Below are 20,152 nucleotides of genomic sequence, written 5' to 3' on the forward strand. Positions count from 1 at the left end.
GTGTTTCTGCAACACATTGAACTTTCTTTCATTTTGTACATTTTATCATGTGAAAACTTAATTCACATAATTAAATTCTACACCCTATTCACCAGATCTTATATTTACTTTCAAACTTTTGATATGATTATATTTTTTTACTAATATTCTGGAATTGCAATGGGCGGGTTGAGATCTTGCAGAATTGGATGAAATTACAAACCCATTAAATTTTTTATTACACAAAATTAATCATACAAAATTTCAAATTAAAGAAATAAGAGAAGAATTTTCAAATGAAACAATTTAAATACAAGATATGATTAAATATTTTACAGTCCATTATTCATAAATCTATAGTTCACTATTGATTCAGTATCTAAATATGAGAATGTGTGTACATACAAAACAAAACAAACGAGCAAATATTTATTAAAATAATTAATTTTTAAAAGTTATATTTGAAAAATACTCTAGATAAATGTACTTCAATTTTATTCTAATTATTTTTAAAATTAACAACCCTTGGTATTGGTTTTTCATAATGCTGTAAATGTCAAAAAAAATTGTTTAATGCACTTAATTATTATTTTTAAGTTATTGTATAATAAGTTTAGTGTTTCGATATAATTCAAAGTCAGTATTACAACTAGCTGTCCTTTACAGACACTGTACATCAGAATAATATAGAATCTTGATTTTGTAAGAATCTGGTGCTTGCATTTTATTAAAGTGTGCAATACGGCCATGTTATAAAAATACAAAACCTTGCTTTCTAACATAAAAGTTTTGAAAGAATATACAAAAATGAACTTGAATGTGTTTTTAGAACTGGTTACATTTGCACATGTACCATACAAATTTAATGCATTGCAAAAGTTTTCATAGAAACATAAAAGAGTGATAAATAAACACGGCAACTTCCATGATTAAGGATACTTGAGTATGATATAACGATGTGAAATCATGCCTAAATTTATTATTTTAAGAAAACTAATTCTAACCATAAATTTTATTAGACAATGGGATAAATACCTCAAAAATTATTATCCTATTTTGAAGGTTTCTAACATTCCATATAATTGACATCCCTCCCTGTACCTTACAGTCTCATAGTTATTTTGTATTTGTTTACTAAATGGAAAATCCCGTACAGTACTTGATAAGTATTCATAGAGCTTTAAGTATTAATATTCTTCAACAATTTTAAGAACTTTTTAATGAGTATATGGTGTGTGCTAAACATTTGAAAAATTATATATGTTTATTAAAGTTTATCATAACCTCTGTTTCTCAAAGTGTTTAAAATCTTAATTTGGATCCATCATTAAATGTGTTTAAAAAGTATGCTTGCTATTTTTTTTAATTTTATGAGATAATTTTTAAAATTTCATGTAATGGGAAACAAAAATACTTCAAAACAATTAATGATGAAGACTTTTTATCAGCATACATCTACAATTTGAAGGTCAATCATTATTTATATTATATTATGTTTTTTAATTTAAATATATGGTATTTAAGGATACCACCAGTGAACCTACTCTAATTTTTCATCTCTGTAGTTAGTTCAATTAAATTTACTTGAAGCTAAAAAGATCATGCATAACAATTTTACAAGCAAGCATTGGCAAAGAAAACAAGTAACAAAAAGCAGCTAAAATGTTCCAAATTCATAATCATTGATGGCTTATTTATTAAATAAATAAACCATTATCTCGTTTAAATTCAATCTTAAGGTCTGCCGTACATTCAATGGTTTAGTTATGTTCAGAACAAGCTTTTCATGCATAGCTGGAGTTAATATATTTTTAATTGGAATGGACATTTGGATGCTTTTTTATTGTTTTTTTAATATAATATTTAGTAATGAAACGTAATAAAGATAAACATATAGTAATAATAAGGACATTCTGATACTCTTGTGAAATATCTTTCTTCCAAAAAATTAAATTCTTGTAAAACATGTTCTATCTCACAATTCAAGTGAAGCACTAAAAGTGCAAGGAAGATAAGATAAGGATGTAATAAATAAAAAAATAACAGTATTAATTTCATTCTGAAAAAAAGATGTTGATATTGCTAAATATCTTACAACTCATCATTCTTTTTTTTTAAACAAAAACCATATATATATATATATATATATATATTAAAAACTCGAATACCAATCACACTTCATAGTCCCAACATGACCATGTATTCATATTCTTTGAAAAAGCCTTAAACAATCAAGATGATGAAGAAGAAAGTAGTAGAGATAGGAGAAGATTTTGGTGGCCTTGGTACACATTAAGTGTTTATGGTTTAAGAAAGAAGTGAGTGTGGGCTTGTGCCACCTGTGCCCTAATTCTGCATGCTGGTGGTAGAAATCATGGTCTCCATGTTTTCTATTCTTGGGTCTCGATTCCTAATCATATTGGCCCACTGCAGAGCAAACACACAAACAATGCAAGTAAACAATTACTTGTTGTTAAATATATATATATATATATATATATACATACATTCATTAGATCCAAAACACTTTGGAGCTCTACACTAGCATTCTTTCAATTGCACATGTATGTATGAAATTTAAATTCCTACTCTTATTCAAGGAGAAAATGTTTAAACACAAGATGCTTTTAATTAATTATTATACATAATGTGAGTGAGTGTAATAGTAATAATAGCATAGGAACCCATGTGAGAATTGACTACTAGATCCAAGGTTTTGAGAAAGTATGGCCAAATGTATGAATAATGTTTGGAAGTCAAAAAACACCATATTTGTTTTTTTTTGTTTTTTCCCCAAAAATTGGCCTATTTTGGTGTATGCAAATGAGCAACTGATATGGGTATCGACCAACCAAACATAACATGTATATTCATCAGGTTATTATTCTCATACGTCTTTTTACTTCTTTAAATATTGTGTGTGATCAGTTTCACATTCCTCTCATGTTGAAGAAGGGCTTGGCATGGTTGACAAAACTCAAGTAGCATGTGATATGGTTAGAAAGCACATGCATTTGTGCATACTCTAGAATGTTTTTTCTTGAGACAATATTGCAATCTCATGATTGGAAAAACTCACATCTGTACACATCTTGAAAATACTTTAAAATTGATGTTGAGATTGTTGCTCTAATTATTATCCACTATTAAACAAGATATCACCATCTCCAAACTTGACACGTCATTATTAGTATCATCATCTAAGAAATATAAATATTTAAAAATGGAAGAAGAGGAAGAAAATTGTTAATATTAACAAGACAACCTACAGAAAAATAAATTAAAAGAAGAAGGAAAAATAAATAAATAAATCATGGTGCAAAGAAACGGTTAAAGATCCCCAAACAGTGTTCGACAAACAAGCCCCCTAGACCGAGGAGCGAAGCCCAAAGCCGTGAGGATGAAAAGCAGATGAATGCGGTACAGATTCATAAAAGGGATGAAGAAGAGGCCAAGTGGGGTGGGGGATTTTGACTCTGCGACACTTCCCTCGTCAATAATGGAAGCACCTCTGCCGAAGAAATATCAAACACAAGGAAGAGTGCCATGTCATCCACCCACAAATGAATGTCATTCAATGATATTTGGTGAATGAGGAGCTGTGGGATGGATGATGTTTCGAAGGCATCGTCCTCGGCTGCCGCTGTTGAGCTCCTCCTCGCTTCCTTCGTTTTGTCTCATTCGAAGCTTCGAATGCAACCAACTGGATTGCAGGGGTTGGCTGGTGAGAGTCTGCCGAGGGGGTTGCACTTCCATTGCGGACAGTGGCCGCAGTGGGGATGGATACAACAACCGAAAAGTCATTGGAAAGGTATTTGGGAGAACTTTGTAGGTTTCGAAATCTCGCTGTGCTGCGGTGGTGGTGGCGGTGGAGCGCTGCTTCCGAACCCCCCCCCCCACCCCCCGTCTCCTCGTCATTTTTCAGCATGTATTGTTCGGAAGTGGGTTTCTACGAACGTTTCGAATCTTGGTGGTAGAGGGGGGGGGGGGGGGGGGGGTTACTGTGTCCACGTTTGAAGTTGTTTTGACCGAAGAGAATATCTTCAATGTTTTCGGTTGATCGTGTTTGCTCCAATGTTTGCTCGAATTGAAACCGCCGGGATGCTATCTTGATAGAGCCCAAGACCAGGATGAATTTTGAGAAATTTAATATTGAGGATAAGTCGGATATTTTAAAATTCGATTTTAATATGTTAATGTTGGGATTGGTAAGACAAGGTGAAGGATTTAAACAATGTCAAACTCTCTCGTCCACGAATATAGGAGCCTCTGGCTATTCGTATTCAAAGTCCTTGGATCATTTTTAGCGCGGAACAAGTCGCAAGGACTTCACCACCCTCTGTGCAATGCAGCATCTTGCAGTATCGATTCTGACGATTAGCATCAAAAGGATAACCAAGTTTTACATTAGATACTGTATGTACACCAAGGACAACAATCAAGATAGAATAATTAGGTCTCTGGAACCTTGAATATATCGAAACCAATAATGAGTGAGGTTTTCCACAGATTTATGACTCTTGAGACCATTCAAAAGGCAGAATACAACTCCTCCATCGTTCCAAAATCACGAGATTGGCTCCCTTTGTTTTGTTTATAAGGTTAGCGATAATTGTAAAAAAATAATGTGACCGAAGCGTCACCCAAGTCTGCTTTCACTCTCAAGGATGTATAAGTTGTTCACAATTGTTGGCTCCCTGTGTAATGAGGCCCTTCATATTCAACCACACAGTATCAATCGTGCTACAGCACAAATCGTACATTAACTCGTTCAGCTTCGCCATTTTACACCTTTATTAAGTTGCTAAACTCGATGGTGAGGATTTGCCAAGGGAAAAACCATAGTTGCTTCAATGCCACCGAAATGACATGTAGGGACATGAAGTAAAAAATGTATGCAAATATTTTCAGAAGAAGTTGGTGTTAAGAAGAAATGAAAATTTTACAATACATTGATCTTGCTCTAGAATCTATTAATGTATCTTACGTTGTGTATGCACAAAAACAATGTCCAGAGAGCACCAACCCCTAGTACAATGCCAAATTTGCCAATTATAGGAAAGAGCTGGATTAATTCCCCTTAAAAATTTAAAAAATAAAACCTTATCCTAACCAATATCCCAGACAACAAAGGAGATGGAGCAGGTGGGCTACTATTTAATAAGATAAAATAACATAACACAACATGAAAAAGTCTCTCAACCGGTATTTCACAAAATTCTCCCGGACACTGCGCATAAAACATTCCTCCAGCCTAAATGAATGTCGCAGGACGTGATATTCACATATAAAGATCAATTCTCCTTCCATCGGTGATTACAATCAATGTTGCAGCATTTGTAGAAAGTTGTCATAGGCTCATCCGCAGACCTGATTTGAATCTGCATGAAGTAGGCCTGCCCATAGCTGCAATTTGGGCATGTAACTGCATCAACCCAATTGTAGCAAACATTCGTAAGTTACTTAAAAGTCTCAGGCGACTTGCATTTGCTCGTTTGAAGATTCTAGTTTACAAGTACTTTACAGCTTAAGGGGTTCGGGATACTCAGGTGATCCTCATTTAAAGGTAATGCTCATTGCGGCAAAAAATATATTTGTACCACAAAGGTAAGACCTCAAACTCACCTGTGGTGCGGTCAACGTTTTTCCAGGCATCCTCTCCACCGAGGACATCATCAACCTCTTTCTTCTTCAATTTCAACTTCTTGCTAATCTGCAAATTCCATAATCTTGAATCATCAGAATCATCCGACGAATCTCATTTTCGTAACGCTTTTAATACGTTGTACAAGAACCGCAAGTGCATTATTGTGAAACACAGCAGATTCAGCTGGCTTCAGAATGATGGAGCAAGGAGCAACTGTGTAGTCAGGTCCAATAGTTCAGCACCTGTCTTTGTCTCGCTTACTGATCATGTACTAAAGTCCTCATATCAATGAGCAAAACTTTGCAAATGTTGGAAACGAAGTTCGCAGAACAGTGCACATTGCAACCAAAAGTATTACTCATACAATAATATTATGCCAGGCATCTTCATCAATTATCAAAGCTGCACGCAAGAGGGAGGAAGGCTTCAGTTCAGATTCCAAGCAAAGTATTGAAGCTATTTGGAATCAATGCCGGATTAGATGAGGCAGTCCATCAAGTTCGCCGGCCTAGAATGGCAACGAAGAGCAGACCACTACAACAAGAAATTCACAGAGAGACAACGCCCGTAAGCCGAAGAGCTTATACCGACAGAGCTTTGGAAAGAAATGTCTCGTACACGAGCAGGTTTTGGAGTCAATGGAGGCAGAAGCAAGTTCGGATCAGATGAATTGACAGTCGTGTAGTTACCTTGCGGTCGACGACGTAAACGTATGGACAAGTTGGGCAGAAGTAGCGAAGCGGACGACCCATGCTGGGATTCTCCACCAACAGCAGGTTCGCACAGGTGGGGCAGAAATCCATCTTCACCTCAACCACAACAACACGTTCCAAGCTCCTTACCTTCAAGAAACAGCACACCCACAAGTTCTAACCACAATTTTCACACCGATTCTTCTCGTGTACCTCCACCTCCTATCTGCAAGCTCGCCATGTTGCATACATCGATTGGTTCCTTTCGAATACGGAACTCCGTTGCTCCGGCATCCATAGTCAACAAACAAACAAACATATCTGCTACAAAGCCAACCCTAATTGACAGCCCAATACTTACAATTCAGGTCGCTCCGATTGTACCCAGAATGCAAAGTTTAACAGCTTCGGTGCGCCATCCAACGAGACGGAAAACCGAATCCCCCTGCAACAAATCATTGCTTATTCACAGATTCTCCGATACCCATCAATACATGAAACCCTAATTCTCATCGTTGACCTAAAAGAAACACCAGCCAGAATATTTTGGTTAAGATGGCAAAAGCATAAAACAAAACAAAGAACCGAATAATAAATTACTAAGGTTCAAGTGATTTGTCCATAGAAAAAATAATGTATAAAATAGTAAAAAAATTAACAACTAGGGTTGTCAAAATACAATTAGAAAGTTATATGTTTTTAATAGAGATGAAATGATTTAGAGAAAATATCATATATATACCCCTGAAATACGTTAAAATATCAAGAATATCCACGTATTCTTAATAGTAACAAATATACCCCTCATTTTTGTAATAATTGCAAATCTATCCTTAAGCTTGATAAAGTGTAACCTTTATTCTATCTTAGGTAAATCTGAGTCCAAACCAAGTGCCACACAGATTTTGGCATGGCACTATTTAGCAATGCAATAAGGCCTCCCACAAACTGGATGTCGTCGTTGCAACCACAATCATGGCAACACTTCCAACAGTGCTATACAATACAAGCTCACTTACGCTATGCTAACCTTTTATCAGCAATGACAACATCGTGAGTTCAAGTCACACACCTTGTTAGAATGAGAGTGTTAATAGCATAAAAAGTGCCCAACTTTGGAATCATCATATTGGAAACACAATCATATAGGAATCAATATTTTCCTCATGAGACAACATTTAATTTCAATCTCCATAAGGAAGCCTTTCCTTCCACCAAGGTTGAACGAGTACATTAGTATTTCCTTGGCTGAATATCAAACAATCTCATTAAATTTATACTAACTAAGAAGTGACCATTGATCTTTTGGTGATTGGCTTTTACAACTTGTTTGCTTGGCAAGCAAATTGTCATTAATTACAAAAGAAGCTTGCATGATTCCTTGGCTCATGGAAGCACTAAGACTCTAATTTCCTTATTATTAACATTTAAGTAATCAATTGTGCCTTGATGTAGCACTGCCATTCGGTTTGTAGGGGGCCTAACTTATGCAAGAAAGTGTTACACCAAAATCTGCACGGCATATAGTTTGGGCCCTGTATTCATCCAAAATGGGAATAAGGTTATATCTTATTGTGTTCAAGGGTAGATTTATAAGCATGATTTTATTATTATTATTTTTTTAAAAAATATAATAGATTCAATATTTCAATTTTTAATTCTTGGAACTTTGTAAAAATATATGTTTAGGATGTCAACAATAGATTAAAAATCACTAAAAAAGAATGTAACAACAAAAGATAATATGGTCCTTAAGAATCCTAAATATTTAGAGAAGCATGACCCTTCTATGATTTGTGGAATGGTACAATCATAGAAGGCATTAAAATGATTATGTGTAAACAATTGTAAATACAAAACTTATCTCACTTAATTTCAAGTGACATATAGACCTAAAAAGGCATTTAAAGTTTTCTAAAACAACTTGGATAGTCTTCTAAAATTGAAAGAATTTTGATTTAAATTTCAAATAGTATTATGAGGAAAAGAAATTAGAGCAAGAACAAAAAAGTGATGAAATAAAAACATACCAAATCCAATAGAATACAAATTATCAATATTGGATATAAGTTATCAACAATTCAATTGATACAAATATAGTTCCAAACTTACAATCAATTTTAGAATAATACTATTTATAATCTAAATATTTAGAGAGAATAAAAAAAATGCCTTCAAATCAATAAACTACTTCTGCAGAATACTATGATACTTATAAAAAATATGGTGATAAATTACAAAATATTATTTTTTAAAAATATAATTTATTTTTAAAAAATTACAACACTTATGATTTGGCAATTTCATGTGCTCTTATAAAACGAACTTGTGATTCTGTTTCAAAAGAATCACAGTTTTTGCCCTCAATTGGTTAAAAACCAGTTAAATTTACTTCACCATTCCATAGGACATAAATCTTAAATGCCAGCCTAACTGGTCCCGAGCAAAAATCTAAACTGTTTAATAAATAATAGTTATAAAATATTTATTTACCTGGCATTGGCTTTATTTAAATTTCACCATACGTTTGAAAGAATACAGCAGAGAATACAGAACTTATAACCATGTAAACCCACCTCGAGAGCATACTTTAAACTTTTTAATTCGATTTACCTTCTTAATTTCCCAATCTCACAACCAAAAATAAAACAGTAGACAGCTTTGAAAGTAAAAGGAAGCGAGTGCGCGAAGCGGAAATATTGTGTGTATACAGCTTTTTCCTAGACCCAAAATCGAGATGCCGCAGTGTGAACGGCACCGCCAGCAAGGGGTTTAGGGTTTCACGAGGTGTTTCTGGCTTGCTTGCTTCTGTTCCAGGAGCCATGGGAGCTCAACTTGCGACGAATGTTGCTCCTCGTCGTGATCGCGCTCTTCTTCTTCTTCATGAATCGCCGCTGTAGCTTCAGCAGCTTCGTGTTTGCAGTCTTCGGCATCTTCCGCTCTGGTTGTTGATTAGGAGAACAATCGGGAACTGATCCATTGCGCGTTTTGTTTCTCTCTCTCGTTCGAGGTGTGCTCGACTTGTTTGGATTTCATTTAAAATCCAGCAGTTGGTGATGCTGCGGTTGTTTGATGGTGTCGAGGGAGGGGATTAGGGAGTGAATTCAATCAGGGTTGAGGAGCTTTTCAGTGATGTGGTGAAGCACCACACGAGCTTAATTTGGACTGCACGTGTAATAGTTCTGGGTTTATTGTTGTGAAGCTGTGTGGTTATGTCTGTTTCGTTACTGTTGTTGCTGCTTGGGAGAGTTATCTCCGAACCAGTCTCAACCAGAAGATGTTTGTACTAGGGGTGTTTAGTAGGAGTCAGTGGTTGTGGTCGTTGTGAGTAAGCATAATCGTGTTTTATTTGCAGGATTTTTTGAATTAAGATGGGTAATACTGCAAGTCAAGATGTGAAGTCGAGCCCGGTAGCTGCGGCGACGGAAGCTGTAGCAGCAGTTGTCGCTGCGGAGGCGCCAAAGAAAAAGATATGCTGTGCGTGTCCAGAGACAAAGAAGTTGCGAGACGAGTGCATCGTGGAGCATGGGGAGGCCGCGTGTGGAAAGTGGATTGATGCTCACAAGCAGTGCCTGCGGCGAGAGGGTTTCAATGTGTAGCGGTATTTCATCCGAAAGTTTCGAAAAAAATATTTTTGATTGAGCATCTATCAATATTTAGAGATGAAAGAATAACATGAACTGTTCTATGTCTCCTAATTACAATGCATCTGAGATTGCACGAGAGAAATAGACGGTTCTATTTTTTCAATAAGGATAGGAATACAATCTGGTTATGGGACATTGTAGGATTGAAGCAGAAAAGCGAACGTTTCATCTTTGTGTGTGGAGAAATTCATTTTTGACACTAGCGTGTGCAACACCACAATTGTGGGTTTTATCCCCTCATCAATTCAATGCCTTGTTTGTGGTAATAAAGTGATCTGCCTCCGCATATGACCGTGGTTCATGTTCTGGCTTTGCACTGTATTTTATTTGCCTCTTAATCTCGTGTAGTTTATGTTCTATAAGTCACTCATACCCACGTTTGATTGCATGTTTCCTTGATCCCATCTGAGAATCGGAACTTGGCTGAGGGTTTTGGCGCTCCTTAACAGTTGGAATGACTGTAGGATCAAGACATAAGAATATTAAGTGCAGTATTATAAACGGCTTGTCACAGACAGGATTTTCCTGTTTGGGTCGTCATCGGTTTAACTTTTCTGTTCTCTTTGTCTCGCACGGGGATGCTAGTTCTCAAGGGCTGGCTGAAATCTGTTTTGCGACTTGAGTGACGAAACCTGCTGAGGGTGCTCGGCAAAGCTTGTTTGTCTTGCAATCTCGTATTATTTTCGTTGGCCTTCAGACTTGCGGAGGGAGTTGGAGTCATGCTTTGTGTCTGTCTGTTTCTAAGACGGCGATAATTTTCTTTGGTAACCAGCAGTGGCAACGTGGCTGTTTAGAGGGGCGTCGATTGTAGCGTTGGTGCTGCTGTTTTAAACTGCAGAGGTGACGCGCGATGTCTTCATAGCAGATTCATTGATGTTATCTGGTTAGTTTTACAGCACGCACATCGATGCTGGGCAGCCGGTTCAAGGAATGCGGAGTTGGGGAGCCAGTGCATTGGTTCGGGTCGGAATCTTTGCACCTGCAGAGGGAATTGCTTTTGTGTCTCAGAAAGGGAATGTGAAGTCTAGTTTGGGAGTTATGCTGCTCGCTTCCAAAGCCATGGGACTTTTGTGCTCTATAGAGCAGTTGGGCTGAAGTGCGTCTCACACAAACAGCCAGTCAGTCGGTAGAGAGAGGCGGTGTCAATACTCAACAATCATGATCGTGTGACATAATGTTGTAGACTCGCTCTTGTTTGATTGAGTCCATTATTACAGAAGACATGGAATTGTATGGGGTTGCTGAGAGTTCATGGTTGACTGCTGATCAATGCAAGGCTTGCATCTTTTCCTGCAACTTTGTGATTGGCTTCACATTGAAAAAGTGTGAGTTGAAGGTCAAAACATGATACGCATGTGAGCGATCCGATGAATTCCTGCGCACATTCCCCAATCTAGTGTTTAATTTGGAAAACTGGTTCAACAAAGGGCCAGGTCATATTGCACACTAGATTTATTCCGATTGTTATCAATTAACTCCGTTTTAAGTTGTTTTTGATTATTATTTTTTACTTTAAATATTAATGTGGATAAACATAAATTAAATATAATATTTTGATAAATAATTTTGAATAAAATATGTTGTAGTTTGTAATTTATTTGTATAGATACATTTAGATATTTGTATTAAGTGATGTAATTCAAAGTTATACTTGATATGCAATGCTTCACATATAGTTCCACAAGGGAACATTTCGTTGGAGATTTTATGATTGTTTTAGTTAACATCTAAATGTTAGAATAACAGGCATTAGTTGTTTCTTCTTTTTGTGGTATTTGCAATTGCTTAAACTTTCTTGCAAATAATTGGTTGTTTAAAAGTGCTCACAATATAACAAACATTTTAGGTTTCATTAAAGTCATTTGTATACTTAAGATTGTTAAATCTCATTGTATTTTCTTTGAGTATGGAATTTTTAGAATTAGGATTTGAAGACCTAAAAAATAGAGAAAATGAGTACTTTAATGCAAAATGATATAAGTACTTATTTTTCATCTTAGAAGAATGATGTATTCAATTCAAAAACATTTTAGGGCCAAACAATTATATTTTATAGTTGTTCCTAAAAGAATTATTTTGAATCATTATAAAGGCAAAGATGATAGTATCAAGATACTTAGAAGATTGATATAAGATTGCTTTAATACATGGAACTTATAAAAAAACATTTCAAGAATCAATCTTGGAATTAAAATGATTTTTTAAATATAGTAGATGAAATTACTAAAAAAAAATAGGAATGATTCAAATTAATTGAACTTGTAAGGTGCAATTAATTTAATCTATGCAAATTGAAAGAGATAAACAAGATGAAAATCAATTGTATCAATGGTTAGGTGAAGATGCAAAGAAAATAACCTATGATTCAAATAATTTCAAATTAATTGATTAGATACAAGGCAAGATTGCATCCATCAATTTGAGTATAAAACATGTGAAATCATTTATATTCATGATTATAAAAACTCCTTCCAAAAAAACTTCATTTACAAGAACTTCTTGATGCTTGATAAAAGTAAAGAATTTGTTATTAGAAGAACAACTTCGAAAGAATGCAATGACTACAAGAGCTTCACCTTTTTTTTTTCTTTTTTTTTTTTTTTTTCAAATTTTACTTCAATTTTTTTATTTTAGAACACAAAATCAATAAACAAAGTTTATAAACACAAACATCATGCAGAATCATGTACATACTATCCCAGTGTGGATATTACTAAATTTTATTATCAAAAAAAAAAAATTACAATTATTCAGTCTGATTTTGATGTCATTAATCTATTTCTATTGTACAAGCAAGAAAAATTAATTTACTATCATAAATATTCAATAATATAAGATTTAAACCATAAAAAATATTATGTAATAAAATAACAAACAACAAACAAATGACATCTAGGACATAAAGTGTAAACATCAGTGATAAGAAACGACTCCATCAACAATTGACAACATAAACAAATTGCATCTTACATCAAATGCCACATAATTATTCCTAGATTAAAATGGGAACTCACCTACATACATTCCACAATAGCAAATCACCCACACATAGCATTTTTACCATGTTGAGCAAAAATTAAAAAATGGGACAATTATAAACTAACCTTGCCCTTAAGTTTGATGAGTCTAAAATCCGAAGTATAATCTGGATGTCGGTGAAGTCCAAATAGCAATGCAAGACTGAAATTGCAGAAACTTGCATACCCAAGTTCTTACTATATATAACACACATAATCAAGCTTCTTCTTTCTTGTTGAATAGAATTGAAAAACAATGACAGTGATTAAGGGAAAGAATATGAGGAAGGTTACCCAACTATTCCAATGCAAAAATGGTGCTTCGAAATGTTCGAAGCTGGGTACATTGTAAGACAGGGTTAATCATATTTAAAAGCATGCAAGAAAAGCCACCTAAAACTTGAGTTCTCTGATGAAAGTTATCCAGGCTTGGAACTTGAAAAATAACTACTTGAGCTGGAGTGGCTTCCAACAGACAAAATTCACAAAAAACGAAAATATTACCATCACAGAAGCTTCATGAAGTGAACAGGTGGATAGAAGAGGCTCCTCGATGAATCAACGCCAATAAGAACTAGAATATGGGGGTTGATCATCATCCTGAATCTGCAATGCTCCTATGCAAAAGCCTGTCCAGGCTGGTGGCTGCGGCACTCCTCGGTGGAAATGAAACACTAGCTTGTGCTTGCCGTGTCGAAGAGCAGCACTTTGTAGCTTTGAGCATGGAAGACATTGAGGATACAAGCGCTGTGGAACCACAGTTTGTTTCCCAATTAGTCGAGTGAAGAAGTTCCCAGCCATGGCCTCCTTCGCAAGCATGTTGGCAGGCATATGGTCTGCAATGGCAGCCCCCTGTCGCCTGCCACAGTGATGGCATCCATAGCTCTTGAACAAATCCTTAATCAAGCCCGATTCTACGTCATTGGCATACTTGATGCCTCGAGAGGGGATTGAAGAACGTGCATGAGCACCGGGGCGAATGACATTGCTAGGCATTACATTTCTAACATAGCCACCGAGGACTTTGTACGCTAGAACCCCGAAGACTGCATAGAAGAGAGCTTTTTCTTGTGAAATGAGCTCAAGTTTCTCAAACCTGCCATCATTCTCGCAGATTTTCCGAACTGTGAAGGACACTTGAGCTGATGTTGCGGAGGCAGCTGCCACAGCCAATCCACCTACGATAGGCGCAACTACCGGGGTGGCACAAGAGACTCTCAACAGTTTTCCAGCTCCTTGAGCTATGGCGAGGCTACAGAGAAATGACACTGAGGCAGCACAGGGAGGCAGAATTGTGGCAAGTAGTGGACGTCTCCAATCCTTGTTACTTCCGGGTGTTGGGAACTTGTTGATGGTAAATGTTATCGATGGAGGAAGAGGGACTGAGCCATTGAACAGATGAACAAAGCCACGGCGTCCGTCTTTCACGGTTTGCGACCAATGATTCAAAGCGCCATCACCCATGGTAGGGAGCTACTACAGAATGTCTAATTCGGCACTCAAAAGCATGTCGGTGAACACTCTCTGGACCTGAATAAAACCCCGAACCCTAATCCTTTCTACATTTTGCTAGAGGCAAGCGTAACCTAAAGTGGGTCTACGATGCTTGATAAACGTGAAGCAAAGAACCACTAATCACCAATATGTCAAGCGTGCCGAAGTTATCGTACAGAACTCAAAACTTCTGAGTGCTTCCCAAAGAGACGGAGGAGAAAGAGCAGATATCAACCTCTGGCAGACCAAATTCTCCAATTGCGGAGACTCAGATGTTTTTCAGAGCTAGGGATTGATTCTCAAGGAACCCTGATCAGAGCAAAAAGAGAATTCCAAGCGGATTCGTAATGTATGAGGCAAGATCACTAATCTACATTGACACGTTACCCCAATCGTCCAGGAGGAAGAATTCACCAAAGGGCATGGCAAGGCAATTACGTCACTGACATACGCAAGCAAATCCTGCACTAGAGGATGAGAAACTCAGGAGCAAATGAGGAACGAGACGAAAACGAGAGGCGATGGTAGTCGAGAATACGAGCAGAGCAGGAGTGTTAGAAAACAATCTCACAGAATGCGAGATGAAGATCACTTGATGCCCGAGAAGCCAGATTTCCATCATTTGTTGTGCTCTTGAGATCAGATGACCGTTTCCGAAGGCGGTGATCATTCATCCCCTTCTAGTGACATTCTTACACTAGGCATTCATCCCCACAATTGATCTTCACCGGAACTGCTCTACTGTAATTCTCAAGAAAATTGCTCATTCTCACAGTAGACTTGGAAGCGTCCATAAGCCTTGATACAAGAGAATTAAGTGCTGCTGGTGTTGGTCCAAGAAACAAACCCAATGCCTCAAGCTCGAAGAACTCATTGTTAGATCACTACCTTCACCACAGTACAAAGGGATATAAAGCACCGAACGCTCAAGTCTGCAACAGACTAGAGAAAATTTCTGGCTGAATCACAAAAAGTGCCTCAGAGCGCCACTGCATGCGCAAGGATGTCGTCGTTGCTTGGTGAAACGACTGGGTTGCAGTCGCAAATTGCCTTTCCGAACTCTGACCTTTCCAAACTCAAAGACAACTACAATGCCAGGCCTTGACTTCACCTAAAATCCAACTCGTCAGCTCTTCATCGTACCCACTTGACAAAGCATAAGACATTGTTTGAAATTATTTGCAGCAAGACAAAAAAATAATAATTCTGCGAAGCAACGAAGCACATGGTGTCTGGTCCAAGTGAGAAATATTCAACAAATCATTCTCATGTTCTCGCTAAGGGAATCAGTCCAGAGCATTGAATACTACGCGCTTTCGACTCGCCCCTCGAGCGTCCTCTGGAAACTTTTGGGAGATTCTGGTGTCCGGAAGCTCGAGGATTCGGTGCGCCATTGCATCCGGCAAGTTGTCTCGCAATTTGTTTTGGTTTCGACGCTCAAGTTTCCTTGATTTCATGTTCTATGAATCTAACCTCTGATCTGAATCGACGTGGTCGTTGACAGTGCCCACTACCGACGGTGTGAAGAGTGTAATGTCAAGCTCAACTCGAGATCTCCATAGAGTGGTCCCCGCTGCGACAATGACGCAATGTTTAACTAACGATCGTTTTCAGAACGAAATTGTTGGGAGACTTCTAAATTTCCCTTTTTCGTGCGACGTGATCACTATGCTCCCCCCTAAACTTCGAATCGCCCACGTCCTCACCTCTAAGTCTCCCTTGCCCGTGGCCTTTGTGCTGGTTGTTGACATAGATGGACAACTATATAAGTTCCTCAAGTAGATCTTCTTAATCCCACGGATAGTTTCTACGACGTAGCAACAAATCCAGTCACACACAAGCAACGATGCAGGCCCAGGGAATGCAAGAAGAATCTCAGGAGTGCAAGGGCGGAATGATTTTATACGATAGGAGTAATGTTAGTGGTAAGAACCTTACATGTGGCAGTGGTGTTTATAAAATCACAGTAATCAGTGACCTTTGCAACTGTGCTACGTGCGGTTTCCAGTGTCCAGATCGGGACATCTGCCGCCCGCAGAATTGCTAACCCCATAGCTACACCTCCTGCAATTCTTTTCCCAACCACCTAAGAGAAAACAGTGTTATAACAATTCGTGTCGAGATCCTGTTTTCTTGCCCTAAACCGGGAGAAGAGTTTAAGACCTACTAAGCGCTGCTATTTCGCCTATCAGCAAAGAAAGTTGGCAAGTTGTTGAATACGATAAAATTAAGCATTTCTAGATACTTCTGTAAAACCAAAACAGCAATCGTGCTTTGATCTACATATATTTCCATAACAGTTTTCAAAAATCTCAATCGTAATCGTTCAGACGTTGAACACCAAGGCAGTTTGAAGAACTCAATTGGGAATCACAGTTAAATTGCAAGGATAGAATTACAACTGTTGCAAGGCTCAATACACCCAGGGATCCACTGGCGGCTTCGATCCTGTATTCAAAACTACTGACATATTTTTTGAGTTCCTACAGCAGAATCTAGACATGATAATCCCAAATTGACAAACAATAGCTGTGACCCAAACCAAGTACTGCTCAGTGTTTGGCAGGTATTTTCAGATCCTTCACGCATTTCTGTACAGCTGACAGCACCACAGGCTTCAGCTCCTTATTGGTGGCAATAATACCGGTATCCAAATCAAGCCATCTACCTCTGGAGAAGTCCAATGGCTCACCTGCTGCATCAAACACTTCTCCTCCAGCTTCTGCGATTTCGGTAAAACCTCGCATAAGCCATGATCTCATGCCATGACGTGAATGCCATCAACACGTCGACACAGACAATCAAAGAACACTAAACGTGAGATCTCTAGATAAAATCATAGCAGCAGATGATGATCATACCTGTTATGACGATTGCTCCGGCGGCGTGGTCCCAAATTTTCTCACGGTATCCGAAGTGTGGGAATCGGAGATATATGACAGCATCTCCCCTAGCCATGGCGCCGTACTTAGCTTGGCTGTCGATCCGCACTGGAGGTGCTTTGACTCCCAGTGTCTGAATTCACACACGAAGAACGAATTACTCAGAGACGAAAACAGGACTTGATACGCATGAATAACTCTACAAAAGATAAAGATATTCCAGAACGAAGTGGAGTGCATACCCCTGCAATGTTGGCTGTAAGGTCCTGCATGGTGTGCGCAGATTCGTAAGACTCGCAAAATGTTGCAATGGCTGTGTCCTCAACATCACTCACATGCACCTGCGTCACAGAAAATGTCACCATGGGAAAACACCCAGTGCTGAGCAGCAATTTTTTCTTTTTTTCTTTTTTTTCTTTTTTTTCTCAGTTACGTGACGATGCAGAGAAGATTGACTAGTACGCACCCGTTTTGGCTCACCGCTTCCATCCAATGGTTCCACAGTCGTGCCGGCACCCAGGCTTGCGACGAACAAGCAACCAACAGGTTCGCTTGAATTCGCAGGTATACCATTCGCGATGGACCCCATCGGCAGATTAGGGCAACCTAAAACGCCAGCCACAACCTTTCCATTGTCCAGTAGGCCAAGAGCTATGGCATATTGATCTCCTCTCACAAACCTAAAACATGGAACCATAAATCATTAATATCGACACACACTTCAGCTAAAATAATGAAGAGAAGCTACAAAGGAGTCTCTGAAAGGTCAAGATGTTTTCTCACCCTCTAGTACCATCGATGGGGTCCAAAACCCAGTGGCGTCCATTGCTACCTCCTTCGGAATTACCCCAGTCAATGGCTTCCAATACGTCTTCTTTACTCAGAGGAGCCACGTCTAGGGCTGCGTCCGACGCTATGGCATCGTTTACTAACTGAGTGATGCGCTCCAGCATTGGCGCCCCTGCCTCAGTCCGCAGGTCCTCTGAGCCCTATCACCAGTTCAACATGGCAAAATTATGCCATGTTGTCGAATCATACCATGAGAGTACAGATGCAATAACTTTACAGAAACAAATGAACAAAGCAAAATTTGAGTACCTCTTCAGCAACCATTGAAAATGTGCCAGGCGGAAACTCCCGTGCTAATGACCAGTTGACTAGCGCTTGTGAACCTGAAAGCAAACCATCCAAACCAGCATCAGGATCAATCGTCACACACATTTTGGAGTGGACTGCTGTGTTCTAAAAATGTTCAACCATGTCGGGTTAGTGAGGGCACCATAATCGGCAACTGTGACTGGTGACTTGTCAGATTTGGTTTGCGTCTCCTGAGTCAACAAGCCTCTCTGCACTGTCTGCGGCCAACCCGCGCAAAACCAAAATCTCAGTTCACGAGGGTTCAATGTTCAATCCCAGAAATCATCCCCAAGGAAAAGAACCTCCAATCGAGCCTACTGAAGTCGAGGAGCGCAAGCAAGTCATCGAAAGTCTCCACTTGCTCAATTACAACAACAACATACAAGAAACCGGTCCCAATCAATGTCCCATCGGCTACACCGTAGAGATAGATCCTACAAATTGACCCACAAACCGATTGCAATACGCGAATCCTCAACCACACCCAATTTACTCTCGATCAAAGAGTGCACCCATTTCCCAAACCACGAGAAAAAAAAATTAGGTCTGAACCCGAAAACATGAACTCCTCCTCAAACACAACCCGATTGCATTAGAATTGGTCACGTTGTCGACAAACCCAACAGGACCCAATATGAACAACAAGGCGAGAATGACATACATACCTGACAAAGGCGGGACGCAAGGCGAACGGCATTGGTGGCCAACACCACATCCCGATGATAACTAGCCATGCAAAACAGGGGCTTCCTCCAGCTAACACTCCCACGTCCACTCCGGCTGCGAGCTTTGGAATTCACGGGGCTCCAATCGTGGCAATGAAGATGGCGAGGGAAACATTGCCAAAGATGATGGCTCCGGTGCACCACCTCTTTCAACATTCTCCTCCTTCTCCTCCTCCTCCTCTTCCTTCTTCTACTTCCCCGTTAACCCTCAAGTCCACCTGGAATGCTAGGAACTTGACGAAGTCACCTCCCCTCGAAATAGCCAATGCATCCTCGATAGCCAATAATTCAGCAAGATCACCTCAATCCTATTACAAAACCCATTCTTGAATTGCCAGGAACTCGGATTCCGCTGCACGCCGCTTGACAATCTTCCTTGACACCATTCACTCACCACCCTACATTTTTGTATTTTTTTCATCTTTTTCATCTTCCTTGCCTTGCCTTGCCTTGCCTCACGTTCGTGTGGCAGAACGGCAATGGTTTCATCGCTTAATCTGGAGACCAGTTTTACAATCGCACCATGTCACATTCGTTAAAAGTATTAATTCTGCAAGGGGGATGAACAAGGCTGTTCTCATTGGCAGAGTTCATCTACATGCACCCAAAGTGGGGTAACAATCTTTCCTTTTTGTTTTTGTTTTTGTTTTTTCTGCTAATTTCTGTGCATTCCTCTGAACTCTTTCGCCTTCTTTTAGATTCCATTTGGTAACTCCTCATCTTGTTGAGTTTGTGTCTGTACACATTTGGGAAGTATCTCAATGTCGTTACTTCAGTTGTGGAAATTGAAAGGATTTGAAGGGTGTTGTTATGGGTTGGTTTTGATGGGTTTTATGAGTTAGAGAATAAGCTTTGTGAAGAATGTTAAGGTGGTCCTGCAATAAACTGTTGTTGGTAAGAAGTGGAGAATAGAAGGACCCTTCAAGTGTCAC

The 20,152-nt window shown here is 38.6% G+C and overlaps 3 protein-coding genes across 5 annotated transcripts; 1 reads left to right on the forward strand and 2 right to left on the reverse strand.

The window, feature by feature from the left end:
* Nucleotides 1-4,883: 4,883 nt before the first annotated feature.
* LOC112292089 (uncharacterized) lies at nt 4,884-6,970 on the reverse strand. Of its 3 annotated transcripts, none has more exons than XM_024540240.3 (4): nt 6,680-6,970; nt 6,316-6,544; nt 5,605-5,692; nt 4,884-5,404 (listed from the first exon to the last, which is right to left on the reverse strand). In XM_024540240.3, exons 2-4 carry the CDS (start codon nt 6,427-6,429, stop codon nt 5,274-5,276), a joined length of 333 nt encoding a protein of 110 aa, XP_024396008.1. In that variant the 5' UTR covers nt 6,430-6,544; nt 6,680-6,970; the 3' UTR covers nt 4,884-5,273. The 3 variants fall into 3 exon arrangements, with proteins under 3 accessions (XP_024396008.1, XP_024396007.1, XP_090112386.1); XM_024540239.3 differs by having other exon boundaries at nt 6,316-6,468; nt 6,680-6,968; XM_090256260.1 differs by lacking the exon at nt 6,680-6,970 and having other exon boundaries at nt 6,316-6,673.
* Nucleotides 6,971-9,132: 2,162 nt separating this feature from the next.
* On the forward strand, nt 9,133-10,253 carry LOC112292207 (cytochrome c oxidase copper chaperone 1). Its single transcript, XM_024540467.3, has 2 exons — nt 9,133-9,328; nt 9,674-10,253. Exon 2 carries the CDS (start codon nt 9,690-9,692, stop codon nt 9,915-9,917), a length of 228 nt encoding a protein of 75 aa, XP_024396235.1. The 5' UTR covers nt 9,133-9,328; nt 9,674-9,689; the 3' UTR covers nt 9,918-10,253.
* A 6,572-nt stretch (nt 10,254-16,825) lies between these two features.
* On the reverse strand, nt 16,826-19,689 carry LOC112292558 (3'(2'),5'-bisphosphate nucleotidase 1). The gene is made up of 8 exons (XM_024541154.3): nt 19,161-19,689; nt 18,638-18,713; nt 18,457-18,530; nt 18,142-18,347; nt 17,825-18,038; nt 17,601-17,699; nt 17,338-17,491; nt 16,826-17,198 (listed from the first exon to the last, which is right to left on the reverse strand). Exons 1-8 carry the CDS (start codon nt 19,374-19,376, stop codon nt 17,029-17,031), a joined length of 1,209 nt encoding a protein of 402 aa, XP_024396922.1. The 5' UTR covers nt 19,377-19,689; the 3' UTR covers nt 16,826-17,028.
* Nucleotides 19,690-20,152: the final 463 nt, after the last annotated feature.

The sequence above is a fragment of the Physcomitrium patens genome, chromosome 15 (genome assembly GCF_059467195.1).
Source record: "Physcomitrium patens ecotype Gransden chromosome 15, ASM5946719v1, whole genome shotgun sequence".
Taxonomy (NCBI): domain Eukaryota; kingdom Viridiplantae; phylum Streptophyta; class Bryopsida; order Funariales; family Funariaceae; genus Physcomitrium; species Physcomitrium patens.

Bases quoted from the DNA above. Each gene is read 5' to 3' on its own strand.
- LOC112292089 (XM_024540240.3), bottom strand. From the start codon at position 6,429: ATGGATTTCTGCCCCACCTGTGCGAACCTGCTGTTGGTGGAGAATCCC. The intron at 5,693-6,315 runs GTAACTACACGA...TGGAATTTGCAG, and splicing joins TTTACGTCGTCGACCGCAAG to ATTAGCAAGAAGTTGAAATT. The intron at 5,405-5,604 runs GTGAGTTTGAGG...GGGTTGATGCAG, and splicing joins AAACGTTGACCGCACCACAG to TTACATGCCCAAATTGCAGC.
- LOC112292207 (XM_024540467.3), top strand. From the start codon at position 9,690: ATGGGTAATACTGCAAGTCAAGATGTGAAGTCGAGCCCGGTAGCTGCG.
- LOC112292558 (XM_024541154.3), bottom strand. From the start codon at position 19,376: ATGTTGAAAGAGGTGGTGCACCGGAGCCATCATCTTTGGCAATGTTTC. The intron at 18,714-19,160 runs GTATGTATGTCA...GGTTGGCCGCAG, and splicing joins TTGCGTCCCGCCTTTGTCAG to ACAGTGCAGAGAGGCTTGTT. The intron at 18,531-18,637 runs GTGCCCTCACTA...GTTTGCTTTCAG, and splicing joins AGTCACAGTTGCCGATTATG to GTTCACAAGCGCTAGTCAAC.